Raw genomic sequence first — 17,053 nt, 5'->3', positions numbered from 1 at the left:
CCCCCACCGCCAGGGGCCTGCCCCGCGGGCTGGGCCGCCAGAGGGGGGCGGGGCGGGGCGACCCCACGAGCCAGGATTCCAGCCCGGCCCCTTGGGGCGTGGCCGGGCGGAGCGGGGCGGGGCGCTGAGCTCCAAAACACCTTCCAGGGTCCTTGCTGGTAGAAGAGGCTTCGTCGTAGATCTTGGAAAAGGAAGACGATCCTAAGTTTTCTAACATAACGTGTCACCTTTTACATCAGCCCGAAAATATCCCAGTGCTAGCCTGACTACACCTCCCCCTCGTTACGGGAAACGCCCGTGGACACGGGCTTTATAGCTCCCTGACGGACAAAAAGGAGACAAGGTATCAGTGAACCATAAAATTTACATATAAAAAAATGCACACTTTATATATGGACCAGATTTTTTCTCTAAGTTTTTAGCTCCTGGTAATAAAAGCCCGGGCAGGGGCCTCGGCAACATATTAGCTGCCCCCTGCTCCACAGCAATCCAGCTTTCGATTGCAGAAGTCCTTAGCCCGAGTTCAAGACTTCCTAGCAAGCACCCCTGCCCCAACTCGTACTGGTCTGGCCCTAGTGCCCCATGACCCCAACCAGGGGTTCAGAGCTCTCTCTGCTAGGTGCTATAGGAAACATCTATGCATCTGTTAGTTATCCCTACAAATACAAGAACAGTACCAATTATATTGACACCTTTATAGATTTATTTTATTCTTCCAACTATTAACAGCATATTTGTATATTATCCATACTATACACTTCAATCCAAAGAGTGGGTTACTCCCCTAATACAACAGCTGTGCTTTTTCAAAGTTACCAGTAACCAGGCATCTTGAGTACATTGCAAAATACATCAGATGTGCACCTTACAAAATAACTTACACCATTCACAACAATATACAAATAAAACACTTTGTAAAAAATATTTGAATTCTTTTAAACTCTTGAGACCAAAATTATTCTGGTAAAATTAAAAAGACCCTTACTATTTGAAGATGCACATCCAAAAAAGTTAGTGGACTTTTATTAAGTTTTATAAAGTTTATGAACGTTTATAAATCTAGAAGTAATGAACAGGTATCTATCCAATTTATATTTGTACAAAAATACTTTAGTTAGAAAAGAAAACTAAACAATATAAAGCTTTCTTTAACAAAACATTTTCTAAGACAATTACTGTAGACCCCATTAAGCAAGGCACTCAAGCAAATACATAACTAAGTTCTTTTAAGTTATGCATGTTTCAAGTTTAATTATTTTTCTGGATCACAGCAGTACTGCCTAACACTTTTTTTTTTTTCCATTTTGTTACTTAGTGTTTGGCAATATTTCTCATTAAATACATAGTAGCAGCAAGGACTGTGTCATCTTGTCTGTTTGTACAATATTTTGCTATGCTGAGTCCTAATCCTTTGTTCTACTGCAAGACATTTTAATTAAAATAATGATGACAAGAACCAGATTCAGCCTCTTACAGAGACCAAATGAAATAGTGAAGAATTGTTTTTATATAAAATTTACTCTCCAAGTATTGCAGTCAATGGGACAGTTGAGTTTTGCTTAAATTGTTACAAGAACATCTCTTAATTTTTCATAATTGTGCCCAAGTATTCTAACCCCCCCCAACAAAGTGCTTGTATTATTTCTTCGATCAAAAAATAACAAACTAAATAAGAATAATAGTCTTAAGTCTATTTGTTATTAAATACAAAAAGGGAGGCAGGCACTGCATTCTTGTTTGCTTTCTTGCAATAGATGCTAAAAAGTGACACCTTGCAATAGATGTATCTAACCTCCCAGTATTGTTTTAAATATCTGCATACCAGAATAGTGCAAAGAGCTCCCCCCGCAAAAGTGCTGCATCATCAATACAAACATATGGGTCACAGTTTTTGGCTGTTACACTCAAATGTCTCTCTAAAAAAAACAAACCAAAACAGTAGTATTTCCAGTGCATTAGGCCAAATGCACTCCTGGTTGTAACAGCACCGATGTCAGTGGAGTTACATTAGGAATAAATTTGGTCTTTTATATACACTCCTTCATAACAGTAAATAAGACTGATCTTAAAAGATCATACTGTACATTAAAAAACATTTTTCCTCCAATAGTTATTCTAGTTGCAAAACACATTGACTTTGTGTGCATGTGGTATAGTAATATGCACTACTTTATGTACTACACAAACACGTGTATATGTAGTATTATGTGTGTATGTGTGCATCTGTGTACACACACACACTGCTCCCCTCTTCACTAATACCTCTTTCAATGTGCATATGAAAGAACATGGTGACGCATGACAAAAATGAAACTTAACTTACTGGTAAATTAATCAAGTATTTTTAACATAACTTAAGTGGCGATCTATTTCCTCCCACTCACCACCTGAGAAAGATTTTCATTTCATTCCTGAAACTGATCGTAGAGGAAATACCTTATTTGTTATTGAGTTGTATCAGTGCCAGATTTTAGGCTTAAACTACTTAAGCTACAGTTTAGGGGCTTGCAATATGGGGAGCCTCTAAATAAAAAAAACCTGGACATTTTCATTCCAATATGACAAAAATACACATATATATGGCTCCACAGTTATTCATATTGAGTTAATAAATTTGTGCAGAAATAATAATTCATCTTAAAATTTCAGGAAAATCCATTGTCGTGGATTTCATGGATTATTTTTATTGTATGAGGCCTCTTAAGATGGACATAGTTTGGGGCCTCTTAAAATGGACGTAGCTTAGGGCCTCAGCATGTCATAATCCGGCACCAAGTTGTATCTTTAATTATAATATAGGTGATTTACAGTTATCATTTATTAAGACTAACTGCAACTTCTACCTTTTTGTATTATATGATCAGCAGAGCCATGCTAGATCGTACCTAGTAAAGTAAGTATGAACTTCCCCTTGCTCCTTCAGTTACAGGGGGACTGCTTGAGTACAGCACTAGTTCTGTTTTCTCCTACTTTGTCCGCTCCGCTCCCCTCCCCTGCCCCTCCCCCATCCTCGCTGTCCAGGATTAGCAAGTATTTGTTTAGGAAGTACTCACTAAGTCTCCTATAATTGCCTGGCAGCACTGCTGTTTAGCAATCTTATGGATGCCTTCACCATAAAACTGGGGACATTAGCTCTGTAACACAAGGTCTTCCTTGTGCACTGATCCGATTTCATATTAGCTTAATAAACATAAGAAAGAATTTGGTATATTTAAGGTACATTCGCTAAAGACAAAATAAGATTTTTCTTTTCCTTTCTACTTACTCCCTATGCCAGGAAACTGATTTCCAAAGTAAACACTTCAGCTGCATCATTGCATAGTACAAACTGTGAAAGGAAGATTCTGAAACATCTCATTTGAAAGGGACAGTTTTCACAGTAAGAAAAACACAACATTCATGTTACTGCTCTTGGAAAACCAGACTGTGTTTATGTACATCTTCAATTTTTCTCATGTTTGTATTTAGCCCTTAATACCTGCTGTGTTGACATTCACTATCATCTTTGTAAGACATGACTGACTATTCATGTATGAACCCACAACAGGCTCTGACTTAAATATGGCATGGGTATTTATTTTTAAAATTTTTATTTCATTTGAAGATAGTGGCTCTAACTCTTGATATTTCCCTTCACTCAGAATAATACTATAAAGAAGGAGGGCAGCCAAACAAAAGTTCTAGCTCTGAAGAACACTTATTGAACTATTGTAATATGACTAAAGGGATGGCTTTTGGTGACCTCTGAAGAAAAAAAGTCAAGTGATTAGATTTGTTCCTTCCCTCTTGCCCCAAAATGAGCATACGTACCAAATTCTAGGATTCTAGCTGAGTAATTAATCAGTTAATTAAAGGCCTTCCGTATTATACAACAGTTGATACTACAGTACAGGCATGGTTATTCCAAAACCATGTATCTGGTTATCAAAGTATTATCATGCATTATGCTAGCTGTTTCATGGTGATCCAATGCTACAGCAACAAAGCATATAATATACACACAGAATGGTATGTCTTTTGGCACCAAAGATGTAATTAACAATTGCCTGTACAAAGCTAGATAGTTTCTGCACAATTTAAAAAGTGTTTAAACGTGAAGCGTATGGTTGATTTAAATATTTTTTCACTTAAAATACTTTATAGCAAAGGAAAAAGGAAGGATAGTACTGTAAGAAAAAAAAAATGTAGGAGGCAGTATCCAAAACTAATCTGGTGCACTGACCTAGAGAGGCTCAGGGAACTTGTGCCTTAAATAAAATTTACTGACAATCCAAATTCAGATAGCTACCTGTAATGTGAATGAAAGCCGCACGCTTACTATATTTACCCACATCCAAGATGACTCTGAAATTAAGATGACCCCCCAAAGCTTAAGTTCTATATATGGAAAATTTATAAATGTGTTATACATTTTCCATGTATAGAATCTAATTATTGGAGGGTTGTCTTAAATTTGTTCCTCCACTGCTGTAGCAGGGGGGCAGGTGATGGGGCAGCAAGTGATGAGGGGGGCAGTAGTAGGACAGGAGGAGAGTCAAGCAACCTGATCCCTACCCCTTGTCTCCCCACACATTGCGCTCTGCCACCTGTCCTTACTTGTCCCTCCTACTTGCCCCTCCTGATGCCTGTGTGGTCTAGTACCTGCTTCCCCGCCACCGCCCCACTAGAGAGGACTGGAGCCGGAGGTGGTGGAGGGGCAAGGGTGGGCAGGTGTTGCAGCTCTGACTCCAGGCCTGACGCCCTCCCCATGTAAAATGAGGGAAAAAAAAAAAAACTTGTCTTGGATTCAAGTAAATAGGGTATATCAGAGGGTAGAATATCACCTCTAGGTAATAAACTTTTTGTTCTGTTTTTGGAAAGATCTAGTAAAATATATAGTGGCTGGTTTCCCCATAGCTTCACATAGTGAAATTTGTAAATAAAACAGCTAGCAAGATTAGTTTCTCATTAACCATCTTTAGCAAACATGTTATCAGTTTCCTCTTCATTCATCCCCCTTTGATAACGTACTGCAGAGAAGCCACCCCACTGAAGTCGTTTCTTTTTATGGAGATACCAAATTAATCCAGCAATTAGGATTATGATTATGAAGAGAGCAAATGCTATGGCCACACCAGCATGATTAGAACCTGAAAGAGACAAAAGAAGACAGTCATCTTCTATTCCTAGATAACAATATTTATTGAACGACAAGGATTTTACAGGGCTGCCATACTATATTTCTACTGTACAGCTTTAATGTAAGGCCATTTTATTGAAGTTAAGGATATCTAGTTTAAATTATACAGATACACAATAATACTCTTCATTCTATTGTTCTAAAAGTTAGATTATTGTAAAATGTCAAATCATTAATAGCTCATTTTGAATCACTTAAAATTTCAATTGTGACACTCTTTTGAGGCTAAATGAACTAAAGAGCCTACTTGGTCTTCAGAATCATTTTTCTCCCCTTCTTAATAGCTTCTGTACCTCAATGCATAGCTAAGCTGGCCCCCAAGTTTCTCAGATAAAACTCTGCCTTTATTTCTGACGTGGGAAGTTGCTGAAGTTAAATTTCCCCCTAGCACTATTCAGGGAAATCCTAAGTTCCCATTGTTTCTGTCCTCAACTTGTATATAAGCATCAAAAAGATCCCACTGCTTCCACATCTGCTTTTCCTGACCTGAACAACAGACCCTTGCTTTGGATGAAGTAGTGTGGGAGAAAGTGTCATGGGTACTGATTCCTCTCCCATGAGGCTATTTTCAGAACTAATGACTTGGACAGAAGAGACAACTCACAAGTCCCATGGGTTCCTTTAACTCCTTCTACAATAAGCCTGTGCAAATAGGGAGGTATAGGGACAGCGATTCAATTCAGATCACTGTCCTCAATCAATTCGGCCAAAAGGTCTTTGGAAGATTCAGCGCCAATTCGGTGATTCGGCCATAGACTCTAATGGGGAATCACTGAAATACCTATAACTATCATTTTTTTGGCAGATATGGATGAAAACAGCAGAGATGGTAGCCCCTTCTGAGGGCATGAGACCTGCCAAGTTTCAAGGAGATATGAGCAGGGCTTTCAGGGAAACTGCACCTCAAGCTTCTGAAAGCAAAACTCGTGACATGTCACTGTGTGTGTGTGTTAATGTACAGCAGGATGAAAACAGCAGGGATGGTAGCCTGTAACAGGGGGCCTTCCTGGTGCTGGTTAGATCTCCGCCCACCCACCTGTTTCTGGGCCAGCCGCCCACCCCTTTTGCTCAGGCAGAAATAGCTCACAAAAGGGACAGAAAGGCTGCAGATACAGGCTTACATGCTGTTTCTACATCCCTCCCCCAGAGCACTGTGATTGGAAGGGGACTCAGAAAAATCAGTCACTGGCCAGCTACAGATGTCAGTTCCATCCCCGCTTCTCAGTTTGTTCCCCTGCAAGACTGCCTTCCGAATCACCGAATCTTTGCCTAATTGATTTGGAGGATTTTTTTTTTGGTCCCGCGATTCAATTCGAGTTTGGTAATTCAGCCTCTGAATCGGGCCGAATCTTCTCCAAATCAAATTGACAACCAAAGATTTGCACGCCCCTACTCTGCAACACATGATCTTCTCCCAGAGGGCAGCTTTTCTCTTCTTATTTGCTTCTCTTGGCGGGTTGGCGAGGGGGATATGTGGAGCTGCCCAAGGATTCCCATCAGGGAAGGAGTTGCTAATCATCTTTCTGCCCCAATAGGGACAGAGAGATCCCACTGCTATAAGATTTGCAAGCACAGCAGACCAAAAAACCTTTGATTTCTCTCCGCAAAAGGAAAAAAAGAGGAGCTCATGGGATGACTCTGCGAGATGGGAGGGGCAGGGAGTGAGAAGGAGCAATTGAGGTAACTATTCACGCTCTCTTCTTACTGGTGGAAAAGCAGCTGTGGCTCAGCTCCCCTGCCCCGACCCCTCCTGCAACTCCAGGAGGTAGAAATACTCAGGAAATCTCTCAGAGGATGTCTCCCTGTTTCTTACAACTAAACTGTTGTATATTAAATTATTCTCTAGGTAGAAAGCCCATAGAAGGCCTATGCAACAGCTGAGACCCGCTTAAAACAGAACTTCAGCATGCTCTGAAGTAAATTTAAATCTCAACACTTTTTACACAGGACTTATGGGAAAGTCTTTAAATATAATAATTAGAAGAATTATGAGCAGTCTACTGAAACCAAGGCTGACATACCTAGAGGAGCTTTACATACAACTCTCCTTTGACTATTATTGCAGTCAACTTTAGACCATGCTCCATTTGTGGATACGATAACACTGCATTTACCACTAACTTCTGAAGTTCCATTTCCCCAGTTGGCATAATTAAGTGCTGAGCCATCAAGCCAGGTCAATGACTGATCTGTAGAGAAAAGTATTGCCTATTAGATTGCTTTGTTAGATTACCATTAAAAGTTTCTATATTAATAGATAATGTAAAAACTGATTAATTTAGGTCTTCACTTTTAAAAAAAGTGCATATCATAAAAAGTAAAAAAAAAAAAATCTAATTTTTAAAAACAATACTTACAACATATATCATATTTGTATTTATTATGCCTATACACATATCTACCCTCACACACCATCCTCAGCAGCCTTAGGGAGCAGACAGACAACTTCTGAAATGCTTTACATCATAACAGGCTTGGAAGTGTTTCAGAAATGTAGCATGTCAGCTACTGAACACACATACAGCTCCTGGCTGAATTGTTGCAAAATCGCTGTGGCTGTATGCAGCAATGTATTTTCCAGCCAACGCATGTCATAAGGGGTTACAGTAATTTGCAGATTTGCTGTCCTGCTACCTCCCTCCCTTCCTCCACAGGGCAGGGAAATAGAGTGGACTATCAGTGCTGTTCTGCAACCTCCATCTCCCTTAGCATGGTAAAAGGCACACCAGTTTTTGCAGCCAACAAAGGAGGAATGCATCTAGTCAGGCTTGATTCTCCCTGGCAAATGAGCAGGTGCCTTTTACAGCTGGTTGAACTGGAAAAGCCTTTAGTAAATTCAGAGCAGGGCTTGAATTCATGCTTCTCAAGCTATAGCTAGGTACCTTGGACCCACTCTGCCATCACGTCCCACCTCTCAATGTGCAGCTCCATGTAAAAAAACCCCACAAAATTAAGAAGAAAAAACAACTGGAGCAATATAAGCACTTCAAAAGGAAGGATAGCACCCCTCTTGCCAGGCACAGATTGAAGGGAAAAAAAAAAAAAAAGGACATTCAGAAGCAGCTCCAGATCCAATACAACCTCCAAGTTTCACCCTATTTTTCAAATGGCAGTTGCATGTTCATATAAGTTTTACCAATTCTACCCTTAAGGGTGTGTAAAACGGGCCACATTCGATTCGGATTCTGCCCGAATCGGGGTCAGTGATTCGATTCATTGATTCGGATCACTGTCCCCTATTTGATTCGTCCAAATCCAAAGATTTGATGCTGATCCGGAGAATCAGTGATTCGGCCATAAACACAGCTTTACATTTTTTTTCTACATACCTTGAGGTACCACATGCAGCTCGTAAACGCTGCAATGCTGGGGTGGATGAAGCATCCCATAGGAGCATGGGGGGCCCCTCTGCACCTCCCTGGCTCGGCAATTGTCCATGGGGGGACCCCAGGTGCCCCCCCAGATCCAGAAGGCACCAGTTGCCGAGCTGAGACACAGGGGGCCCCCTGGCGTGTTCCCTGGCAGTGCTTCTGGTCCACTTCCAGGTCTGCTGCTGAGTGCACCGGGGAGCCCCCTGTGCTCCTGTGGGACGCTCCATCTGCCCCACCATTGCAGCATTCACAAGCTGCCTGGTACCTTGAGGTATGTAGAAAAAACATTTGAAACTGTGCCTATGTCCGCATCGTCGAATCTCTCCAAATCGATTCAGAGGGTTCTGATTCGATTCAGAGAGATTAAAAGGTCTCCTGATTGGATTTGGAGATTCGGCCACTGAATCAGGCCAAATCTCCGCCAAATTGAATCAGGGACCAAAGCTTCACACAGCCCTACTATCCATCACTGTTATCTCAATGTTTTCTGGATTAAGTCAGCCAGCTAACCCTTATACAAGCCTTTCCATGCTCTTGTCCTTTCCTTGGTGATCCAGTTTTCAGTCCAAAGTCTCAAGGATTCAAGGGATAAAGAAATCGTACAAGAAATTGACCAAATGTAGGACTTGCTGTATGTTAATTAACACAATGCAATTAGCACTTGGGCTTTGCCCTTCCAAGTGTTATTATAACAACATTCATCTTATTTACAGTGAACACTCTTGTGCTCAGACACGCACACATGCACACGCACATGTTTGGTAACAGTTTCTTACCCTTGGAGTTCTGAGACAATCCAAGCCACACACTTTTAGTGATAAGGTCATTTTCTCTTATCTGTGTGCTGACAAATTTATTTTCATCAGCATCCTTTATAGTGAGAAGTGTTGCAGATGGATCTAAGGAAAAAGAAGTTTTACTTGTCAAACAGAAGTAACATTTAAGTCTTTCCTATTGTCTTCTTATACTTCAGTGAATTTTATACATAACCAAAGGGCTAATTTAACAACAGGCTGTCCAACTACCGGCTTAACTCATGGCTCCCAGTCCAGGCACCACTCTCCATGTTGCTCTCCTGCTGCTGCCACTGAGGTCTCCAGGCTCTCCTTCCCTCCTCCAGCTATCACTTCTTGTCCCTGCCCCTGCGGGTGGTGTAGCATGGCCCATGGGGCATAGGGAGCCTGTGGCCCAAGAGCCCTGCATGTATGGAGTAGTATAGCAGGGAGGCCTGTGCAGTGCAGCAGGGAGTGCCCATGGCAGCTTTGGTAACACAAGTTGGATAGATCTGATTTAAGGTATAGGAATAAGAAAACAAATTTATAACTCTAGCTTCCTAAAAATTTAGGTGAGAAGATATAATGCAATGTTATGAGTAGCCTCAGATGTTAGTTAACTTCTTTTTTGTCATCCAGGTAAGTGAAGAAGAATAAAACAAACACAAGACTCCTGCAGATTGTTTGTGTGGGAGGTATTATATTATATTTTATGGAAACTGAAGGATCGATTTTGCCAGGTTACAGATATCTACTGCAAGACACTATTTCCATCATCCTAAGCAGAAGCTCGGCATCTTGCAGAACCACATTAATATTGATATAGAATGTCATAGTAGATAAGGTGTAAATAGCAGCAGATGTGACAAAACTAAGCTTCAAAACATCTAATCTTTCATAAGCAAAAAGAATTTTAGCCCAGAAACAGAACATAGAGAAGAGTCCCTCTTGCTCTAACTCACACTAGGGCCAGGTGGCCAGTGGTAAGAAGTCACACTTGAAAGTAGGGCCATGTATCCCTTCACATTTCAGACCACCCTACTCTGTCTCACCTTAAATAAATAAAATATATTCCTATAATAAAAAGTGGCAATTTGCAGCTCTGAAAACAGCAAAGGATTCTGATCAGATCAAAGGATCAAAAAAGAGCAAATAAAATCTTCCATTACAAATATTCCTAAAGAAATATAAATCTGAAATATTGCCAACTATCCTTGAACAAGGGACTGTTTATAAAATGTAGCACCTTATAAAATATCCAAACATACCCAATTTTTGGCAAACGTTTTTAGCATCTTCTGCAGTATATACTGAAAAATTGTAAAATGCCATGTCAAATGCATAGCAGTGCTCCTTATATTGAAGCCACTGATATGTTCCTGTATTCTGTGGACATCTGGGAGAGCCTTTTGTTTGCTGCAGTTGTAGTTGTCTCTCTATAGAAAAAAAAACCCAAAGATGGTGCATTATGCAAATTAACAAGGGATTTGCACAGTCAAAAACTTCTGTTGTGGAAGTGATGCCCAAGAAAACACACAGAGTCAGGGATTACTAACTGGTATATGACAAAAATCAGAATATGTTCCCTTCAATTTGTTTCTTCAAATATAGCAGATTAATTCATTACAATCAATTAGTATAGGAAAAATCCCAAATATTTTGGACACCGACTCTTCCATTAGTAATGGTGGTCATTCCTTTTTACTGAATTTCATGTGGCAGTGAAATCTGGAATCTTCAGTTTTATGGGTTGCTGATCCAAGGTACTCAATAGAGACATTTATGCCATACGTCAACAAGAGGTGCTTAGTCAAATAATTTAGGAAAAGTATATTTATTTCTGTGAAATGTTGGGTTATTTTGGAAATGATTCCTCTGGTTTGGAGAAACTAACGAAGACCCCAGTTCTGTTGATCAGATTTTGCCTTACATTGGGGTATGAAACTAACACAGCTGCTGATAGTCACATCTGCTCAGATCGCATAATTTACTACTGACATTAATAAATTAATACAATAATTTTCTTAGCACCTTTTATCCAAGGATCACAAAAGGGAGATGAAAATGAACAGGATACAGAAAGGCTGTGCTTTACCCAGGCCACAAACCAAATCAGTAGTGGGACTGAATATAAAAGCCAGGTCTCCCAATTACCAGTCTTCTGTTCTAAATACTAATCTCAACACTGCCCAGCAAGAACCGCTCAACAGTTCACAATCAGTGCATATTCTGTGCAGGCTCAAACAGAAATCTAGTGATATTATTATACGATTATTTTAGAGAACAAACATAACACTTAAACAAAAGCTGAAGTGAAAACATTTGAGAAGAAACAGAACTCTCTCTTTGATCAGATTATCTCAGGAGGAGGGCAGTTATTTCAGTTGGAGGGCCACTTAATGAGTTTTGGTGAGCTGTCGAGGGCTGCACACAAAATCTTTTAGAAGATATAATTTTAACAAATCCTATACTAAAAAAAGAAAAAAAAAAAAATCAATCTACTATATTATAATTTTATTTCAAAAAATAATTTTTGTCCAGATCCAGGATTTGTTTGTTTTTTTGAGTAGCATATATACAAATGATTGCATGATAGCTCAAAATAAAGTCTTATTTGTACATTGTTTGTGAAGGGATGTAGGTGTGTTGGGGGGGGAGTAGGGTGGAGAGGGGTGTGCAGGTGTGTATGTTGGGGCTGCCCGTGTTTTAGGTCCCGGGGGTGGAGGGAATGACAGGTGGAGGGAAGAGGTGGGGACAGGGTAGCAGAGCTCACCTGGGAAGTATAGGTGCTGTCTGCATCTCCCTCTTCCAGCCTGCACTGCCCCTGTGCACTCAGCAAGGGGCTGAGCCCCACTCACTTCTGTCCACAGCAGTCCACACGATGCTCCTGCCTGTGCTCACCAGCATGCACAGCTTCCTAATGGAGCCGTTCCCCCCCTAGGTGCTGCTCAGCTCCCCCTGCCTCCAGAGGCTCCTCCTCCTTCTACCTCTGCTGTGCTGCTCAGGAGGGGGGTGGGGCAGGGAGGAAAGGAAGTTTCAGCCAGGTGGCTCCTACCCCAGAGTGTGGGGCTCTGGCTCCAGCTCCAGGCTGCCTGCCACCCACAAATGGTTTGTCATACTGCTCAGCAGGTGGAGTGGATGGAAGGTGGCCAGGAGCTAGAGCCAGAGCCCCGTGCGCTGGGGCAGGAGCCATCTGGCTGAAGCTCTTATGTTAATCAATGATAATGCAAGCATGTGAAAAAGTAATTCTGCATATATTCTAAGAAAACAGTAAGTCTTACTTTTTGAAGAGGTATAGCAAATGGCACCCTCAGCAACATCTGTACACTTTGTACGATTCCAAAACCCTTTCAGATCCAACAGAACACAGTTCCCAGTAGATGCTGAGCTTTTGAATTCCCAGGGATTGTAGTCAAACATACTTCCATCAGACCATTCAAAATTAGATTTACTTCCCTGACAAAAGAATAATTACTGTGGTCAGCTACTAATTAGTCAGACAAAAATAGCTAAGAGGGAGCTAAAACTTTGAAAGCATTGGTGACTAATGACCAACACCCTCCAAATCAGTACTGAACCAATGCCTCACATTGTAAGTAGGTGCTGATACCCAGGCACTACTTAGAACTGAGGCTCTGGTCACTCATGGGCATCAAGGAACCTTTGATATCCTTTGTAAGTGCACAGCTGTGCCCAGACCCAGTTTCAACATAGTCAACAGTTTCTCTTTAATCGAAATCACAGGGTGAACTTAAATAAGGTATTTTTCACTTCCTGTCGTAAACCCTACAAAGTGCACTTCTTTATGCTAGCAGGCATATATTGGGGCAACATACAATATACAATCAGTTGTTCATTCTAAAGTACATCTGGGTATCGGAAACAAATGTAAATACAATAACATACAAAAAAGTGACATTAGTGGTAGGTGACTAAGGGTATGGAAAGATCATAACAATAGTAAAGCCAGTTTAACAATTATTGTTACAGGAAGGGACAGTCATGACAGCACAAACTTACATCATGGATTGACAACCCAAGCCACAGTGGGTAACCATCACGTTTTACAATATCATCCAGAAACAGTTGCTGGGATTCATTGTGTACACTGGCTAAATCCATCCCATTTTTTTTGCATTCTTTCAGTGCCTCATACCAGGTTAATTTTTTCTGAAGGATCTTGTATGTGTTATCTCCATATGGTATAGAAGCAGGCAATGGCGGTTTAGTCTCTCTTGGCCCTATTTCAAGATTAAGATTATAATAAATTCTCTGCACTTCATTCATGTTACTAAAAATACAAGGAAATAATGAAAATCCTATCAATCAATAACAACTCAAGCACAGAAACACTGAATCCAAATTACTTAAAGGATTCAAAGCATCTTTTTCTTATACCTACTGACAAGAAAAATACTGCAGGGACATCCATCTTGATAGACTGTAACAGTATCAAATGATACTGATAAACTGTTACAATATAACTATTAAAGTTACATATTCCTGTAGCAATGCAAGTGTAGCAAACAGTTTGCAAGTTTAACCTTGTTTAATACAGGTATACAGTTACGGTTATTTAACTAACTTAAGAGGCTCATGCAAATGTAACAGTTATACTAACCGCTGATGCAAGGTTCTCTTCCCCTTTTAAACTAGTTGAAAGTTACGTTTGTCCATATCTTGATCATAGTGCCAGATGGTTTGATCCTGCACTATAAGAGTTTTGCCATTGACTTTAATGAGAACAGATATAACACTTAATGGGATGGCTGCAGGATTACATGCTAAATTAAGACTTCCTTTCCAGCCTCCACAATATAGGTGCAACTTCATTTTTCACGTTACTTACCCATTTCAATTTTACAGGCAAGAATACTGTGCAGATTGAAGTGCTGAGGATGCCAATTTGCTGTGTAGTTGTAAATATCCCAGAAACCATCATAATTTATACCAGCAAAAAATTGATTCTTTTTTACATTAGGTCTGCCTTCTCTCCAGTTTTGGTAAGACAGGTAAGTTTCATCATACCACTTCAGAAAATTATCTGTGGAAAACAGGTTTCTGTATTTAGCCCTGAGTAAAGCACGTTTTTTTAATAAACACCATGATCATCTAAAAGTGAAGATGGTGTACTCCTCTCCCAGTATTTGTAGACATTCACTTTAGAACACAAAGCCTAATATTACCTTTTATCCTAAAGGAAACCATAGAAACTTTAAGTCCTCATCAAAATTCTTACTGTCAAAAGAAAATATACTTGAATTTTCAGTTCCAATCTTGATAATTTCCAGATTACAGAAACAAATCTGAATTAAAAGCAAACAACCAATTCCCTAGTAAGTGGCCCTATATTAATTTTCTGAGGAAAAGAATGGTTTGATAGTCTGAAAAACACCTGTAACTGGGAATCAGGAAATTCTGAATCATATCCTGGCTATAATTACAGGCCATGATCCCCTCTATAACCTAATAAAACAACTCTTCTCTGCCCCGTTTTCTCATGTTTTTAAATGATTCTAAGATTATCAGGACTCTGTTCTGCAACCAGAAAATATGCAACACAATATACTCCTTTTGCCACAATATTATGCTCCAAAACAACGGTGCTCAACCTTTTTGCCTGGCAAGCCAGATAGGCAGTGTGTGGTCTATCCATGGGCTAGATCCAGCTGCTGGTCTTGATCTGGCATAAAGAGGCAGGGCACAGAACAACAACATTTGGCCTTGTGGAGGGGGGCAGAGACCAGCTTGGCCCATCCCCAATTCAGTCACGCAAGGGAAGGAGACTCGGTTCAGCTGTAACCTAGCTTTGTGGGAGGAAGAGATCATGACCTGGCTCCAAATCCAGCTGTGCAGGTGAATGGGCATGGTTTAGCGTCAATCCAATTTAGCAGGGGAGCGGGTGTAGTCGGCCCCAATCTGGCCACATGGAGGAATCAGGGCATGCTCTGGCTCTGATCTGGCCATGGGGCTTGGGAATTTGGCAGCGGGGGGCGAGGTGTCAGTATTAATTATCACTGCTCCCGTTGCCAAATTTCCTGAATCCCACAGTTCAGATGCCATGGCTCCACGAATCGCATTTGGTCCACAGGCTGGAGGTTGAGCACTCCTGCTCTAAAATAATTGGATTTTTTAATATTTTTAGTCTGTGATATAACTGATGCAGTGTTATCTTTCTGTCTTCTAGACAGCCTGAAATACTTCCTTCAGTAAGCAGGTCCAAGACCTAAGAGGTGAACATGTTGAAAATCACAGAAATCAGATCTTTATTCCTGAAGTGTCAACTTCTATACTATATTATTTAACCAAACAGAGTTAATGTATTCATAGCATCACTGCTCTACTCCTGGAGTTGCATCTTACAAGATGTTGAGCACATCTTTCAGGAGCTGAGCTCTCTTAACTTCCAATAAAGTTAAGTGATAACTGAAAGGGCTGAACATTTGATAAAACAGTCCCAGATGTTCAAAGCCCCAACTCCCCTTAAAGAAATGCAGTTGTGTATTATCAATAATTTAAAAAGCTTTAGAATACAGAAAATGTGAGGAAAGTATAAAATGAAACAAATAAATGCAAAACCTACTGAACTGACCGTCCTCTAAAACGAAAATTTCAATCATTTTAATTTAAAACTGCCAGGGAATTTTTAGTTTGCTCTAGTGCTGCAGCAGAGTATATAGGTCTTTGAGGATAACAAGGAAAATACTGGTCTGCTTTACAGAATATCAATCATTCATCTTTGTAAGGTTTGAGGTTGAAAGGCATCAATACAACTATTTAAAAGAGACAGTAGTTCAGGAAAGTTACTGCATTTAACAGAGAACAAAGTGTTAGTTATAAGTAGAAGCTCTAGGAAGGGCACAAGTTTCTTATTCTCTTTGGGCTGGGAAGTCAGTGGTATGGAGCACTAGTGACATCAGTGGAAGTTGGAGGTGACCTGTAGATTACCATATACAGTAAAAGCTTTGTTATCCGTCACCTATGGGGGCTGGGGGGTGCCAGATAACAAAACATGCTGGTTAACTGAGTGGCTCAAACAGGTGTCTTTGCCTGTTAAGGCCGCCACCTCTCCCACCGCATCTGGGGTGTCACCACCACTCCCATCGCATCACTGCCCTTCCCACAGGCCCTGAGGGACAGGGAGGGGGGCCCCATGCAAACTGCTATGCCCCGGGCCATGGGGGCTCGGTGAAAATGGAAGTGCCATGGTGGGCACTTCCATCTTCACTTTTCCCTTACAAGCCAGCACGCCAGTTAATAGAGCATGCTGGCTTGCAAGGTGCTGGATAGCGCAGCTTTTACTATACTTCTTTTAATTATGGCTCTAATTCAGGGGCAGGCAATTGTTTTGGGGCGGAGGGCCGCTTACCAACTTTTGGCAAGCCACTGAGGGCTGCATAGGTAGCCCCGCCCCTTGACAGGTGCCATGACCCCTGGTCACCATCTTGGCACTGAAAATCCTACTCCTTAACCCCTGACCTTTGCCACCAGAAGTCCCTTGCCTTGCCCCCTGGAATTATTCCTTTCAGCAAGGGGATTTGCTCTCTCTGGGCCAGATATATACCAAGTTATATTCTAAAAATGAAATGTACTACAACATTAATTAATTCCATTAAAAAATAAATTTTTGTCCCAATTTACATGCACTTGTGTAGTGTACATAGAGGTGATAGTGTAACAGCTTAAATTAAAATCTTACTCTTCTTTATTGTGAGAGGGGGGTGGGGGGG

The 17,053-nt window shown here is 40.8% G+C and overlaps 1 protein-coding gene across 1 annotated transcript in view; it reads right to left on the bottom strand.

The window, feature by feature from the left end:
- The window catches only part of LOC102381124 (lymphocyte antigen 75), a gene marked incomplete at its 5' end in the record, with an annotated part of 121,167 nt that overhangs the window by 37,170 nt on the left and 66,944 nt on the right, over positions 1–17,053 (bottom strand). The window contains 7 exons of the mRNA XM_025199967.1: positions 4,953–5,129; positions 7,201–7,368; positions 9,327–9,449; positions 10,592–10,759; positions 12,605–12,779; positions 13,344–13,564; positions 14,173–14,367. Of these exons, the coding sequence (XP_025055752.1) occupies positions 4,953–5,129; positions 7,201–7,368; positions 9,327–9,449; positions 10,592–10,759; positions 12,605–12,779; positions 13,344–13,564; positions 14,173–14,367 (1,227 nt within the window). The remainder of the gene's footprint in view (positions 1–4,952; positions 5,130–7,200; positions 7,369–9,326; positions 9,450–10,591; positions 10,760–12,604; positions 12,780–13,343; positions 13,565–14,172; positions 14,368–17,053) is intronic.

This window comes from Alligator sinensis, unplaced genomic scaffold (genome assembly GCF_000455745.1).
Source record: "Alligator sinensis unplaced genomic scaffold, ASM45574v1 scaffold389_1, whole genome shotgun sequence".
NCBI lineage: Eukaryota > Metazoa > Chordata > Crocodylia > Alligatoridae > Alligator > Alligator sinensis.
This window is presented reverse-complemented; position numbering and strand designations above follow the sequence as displayed.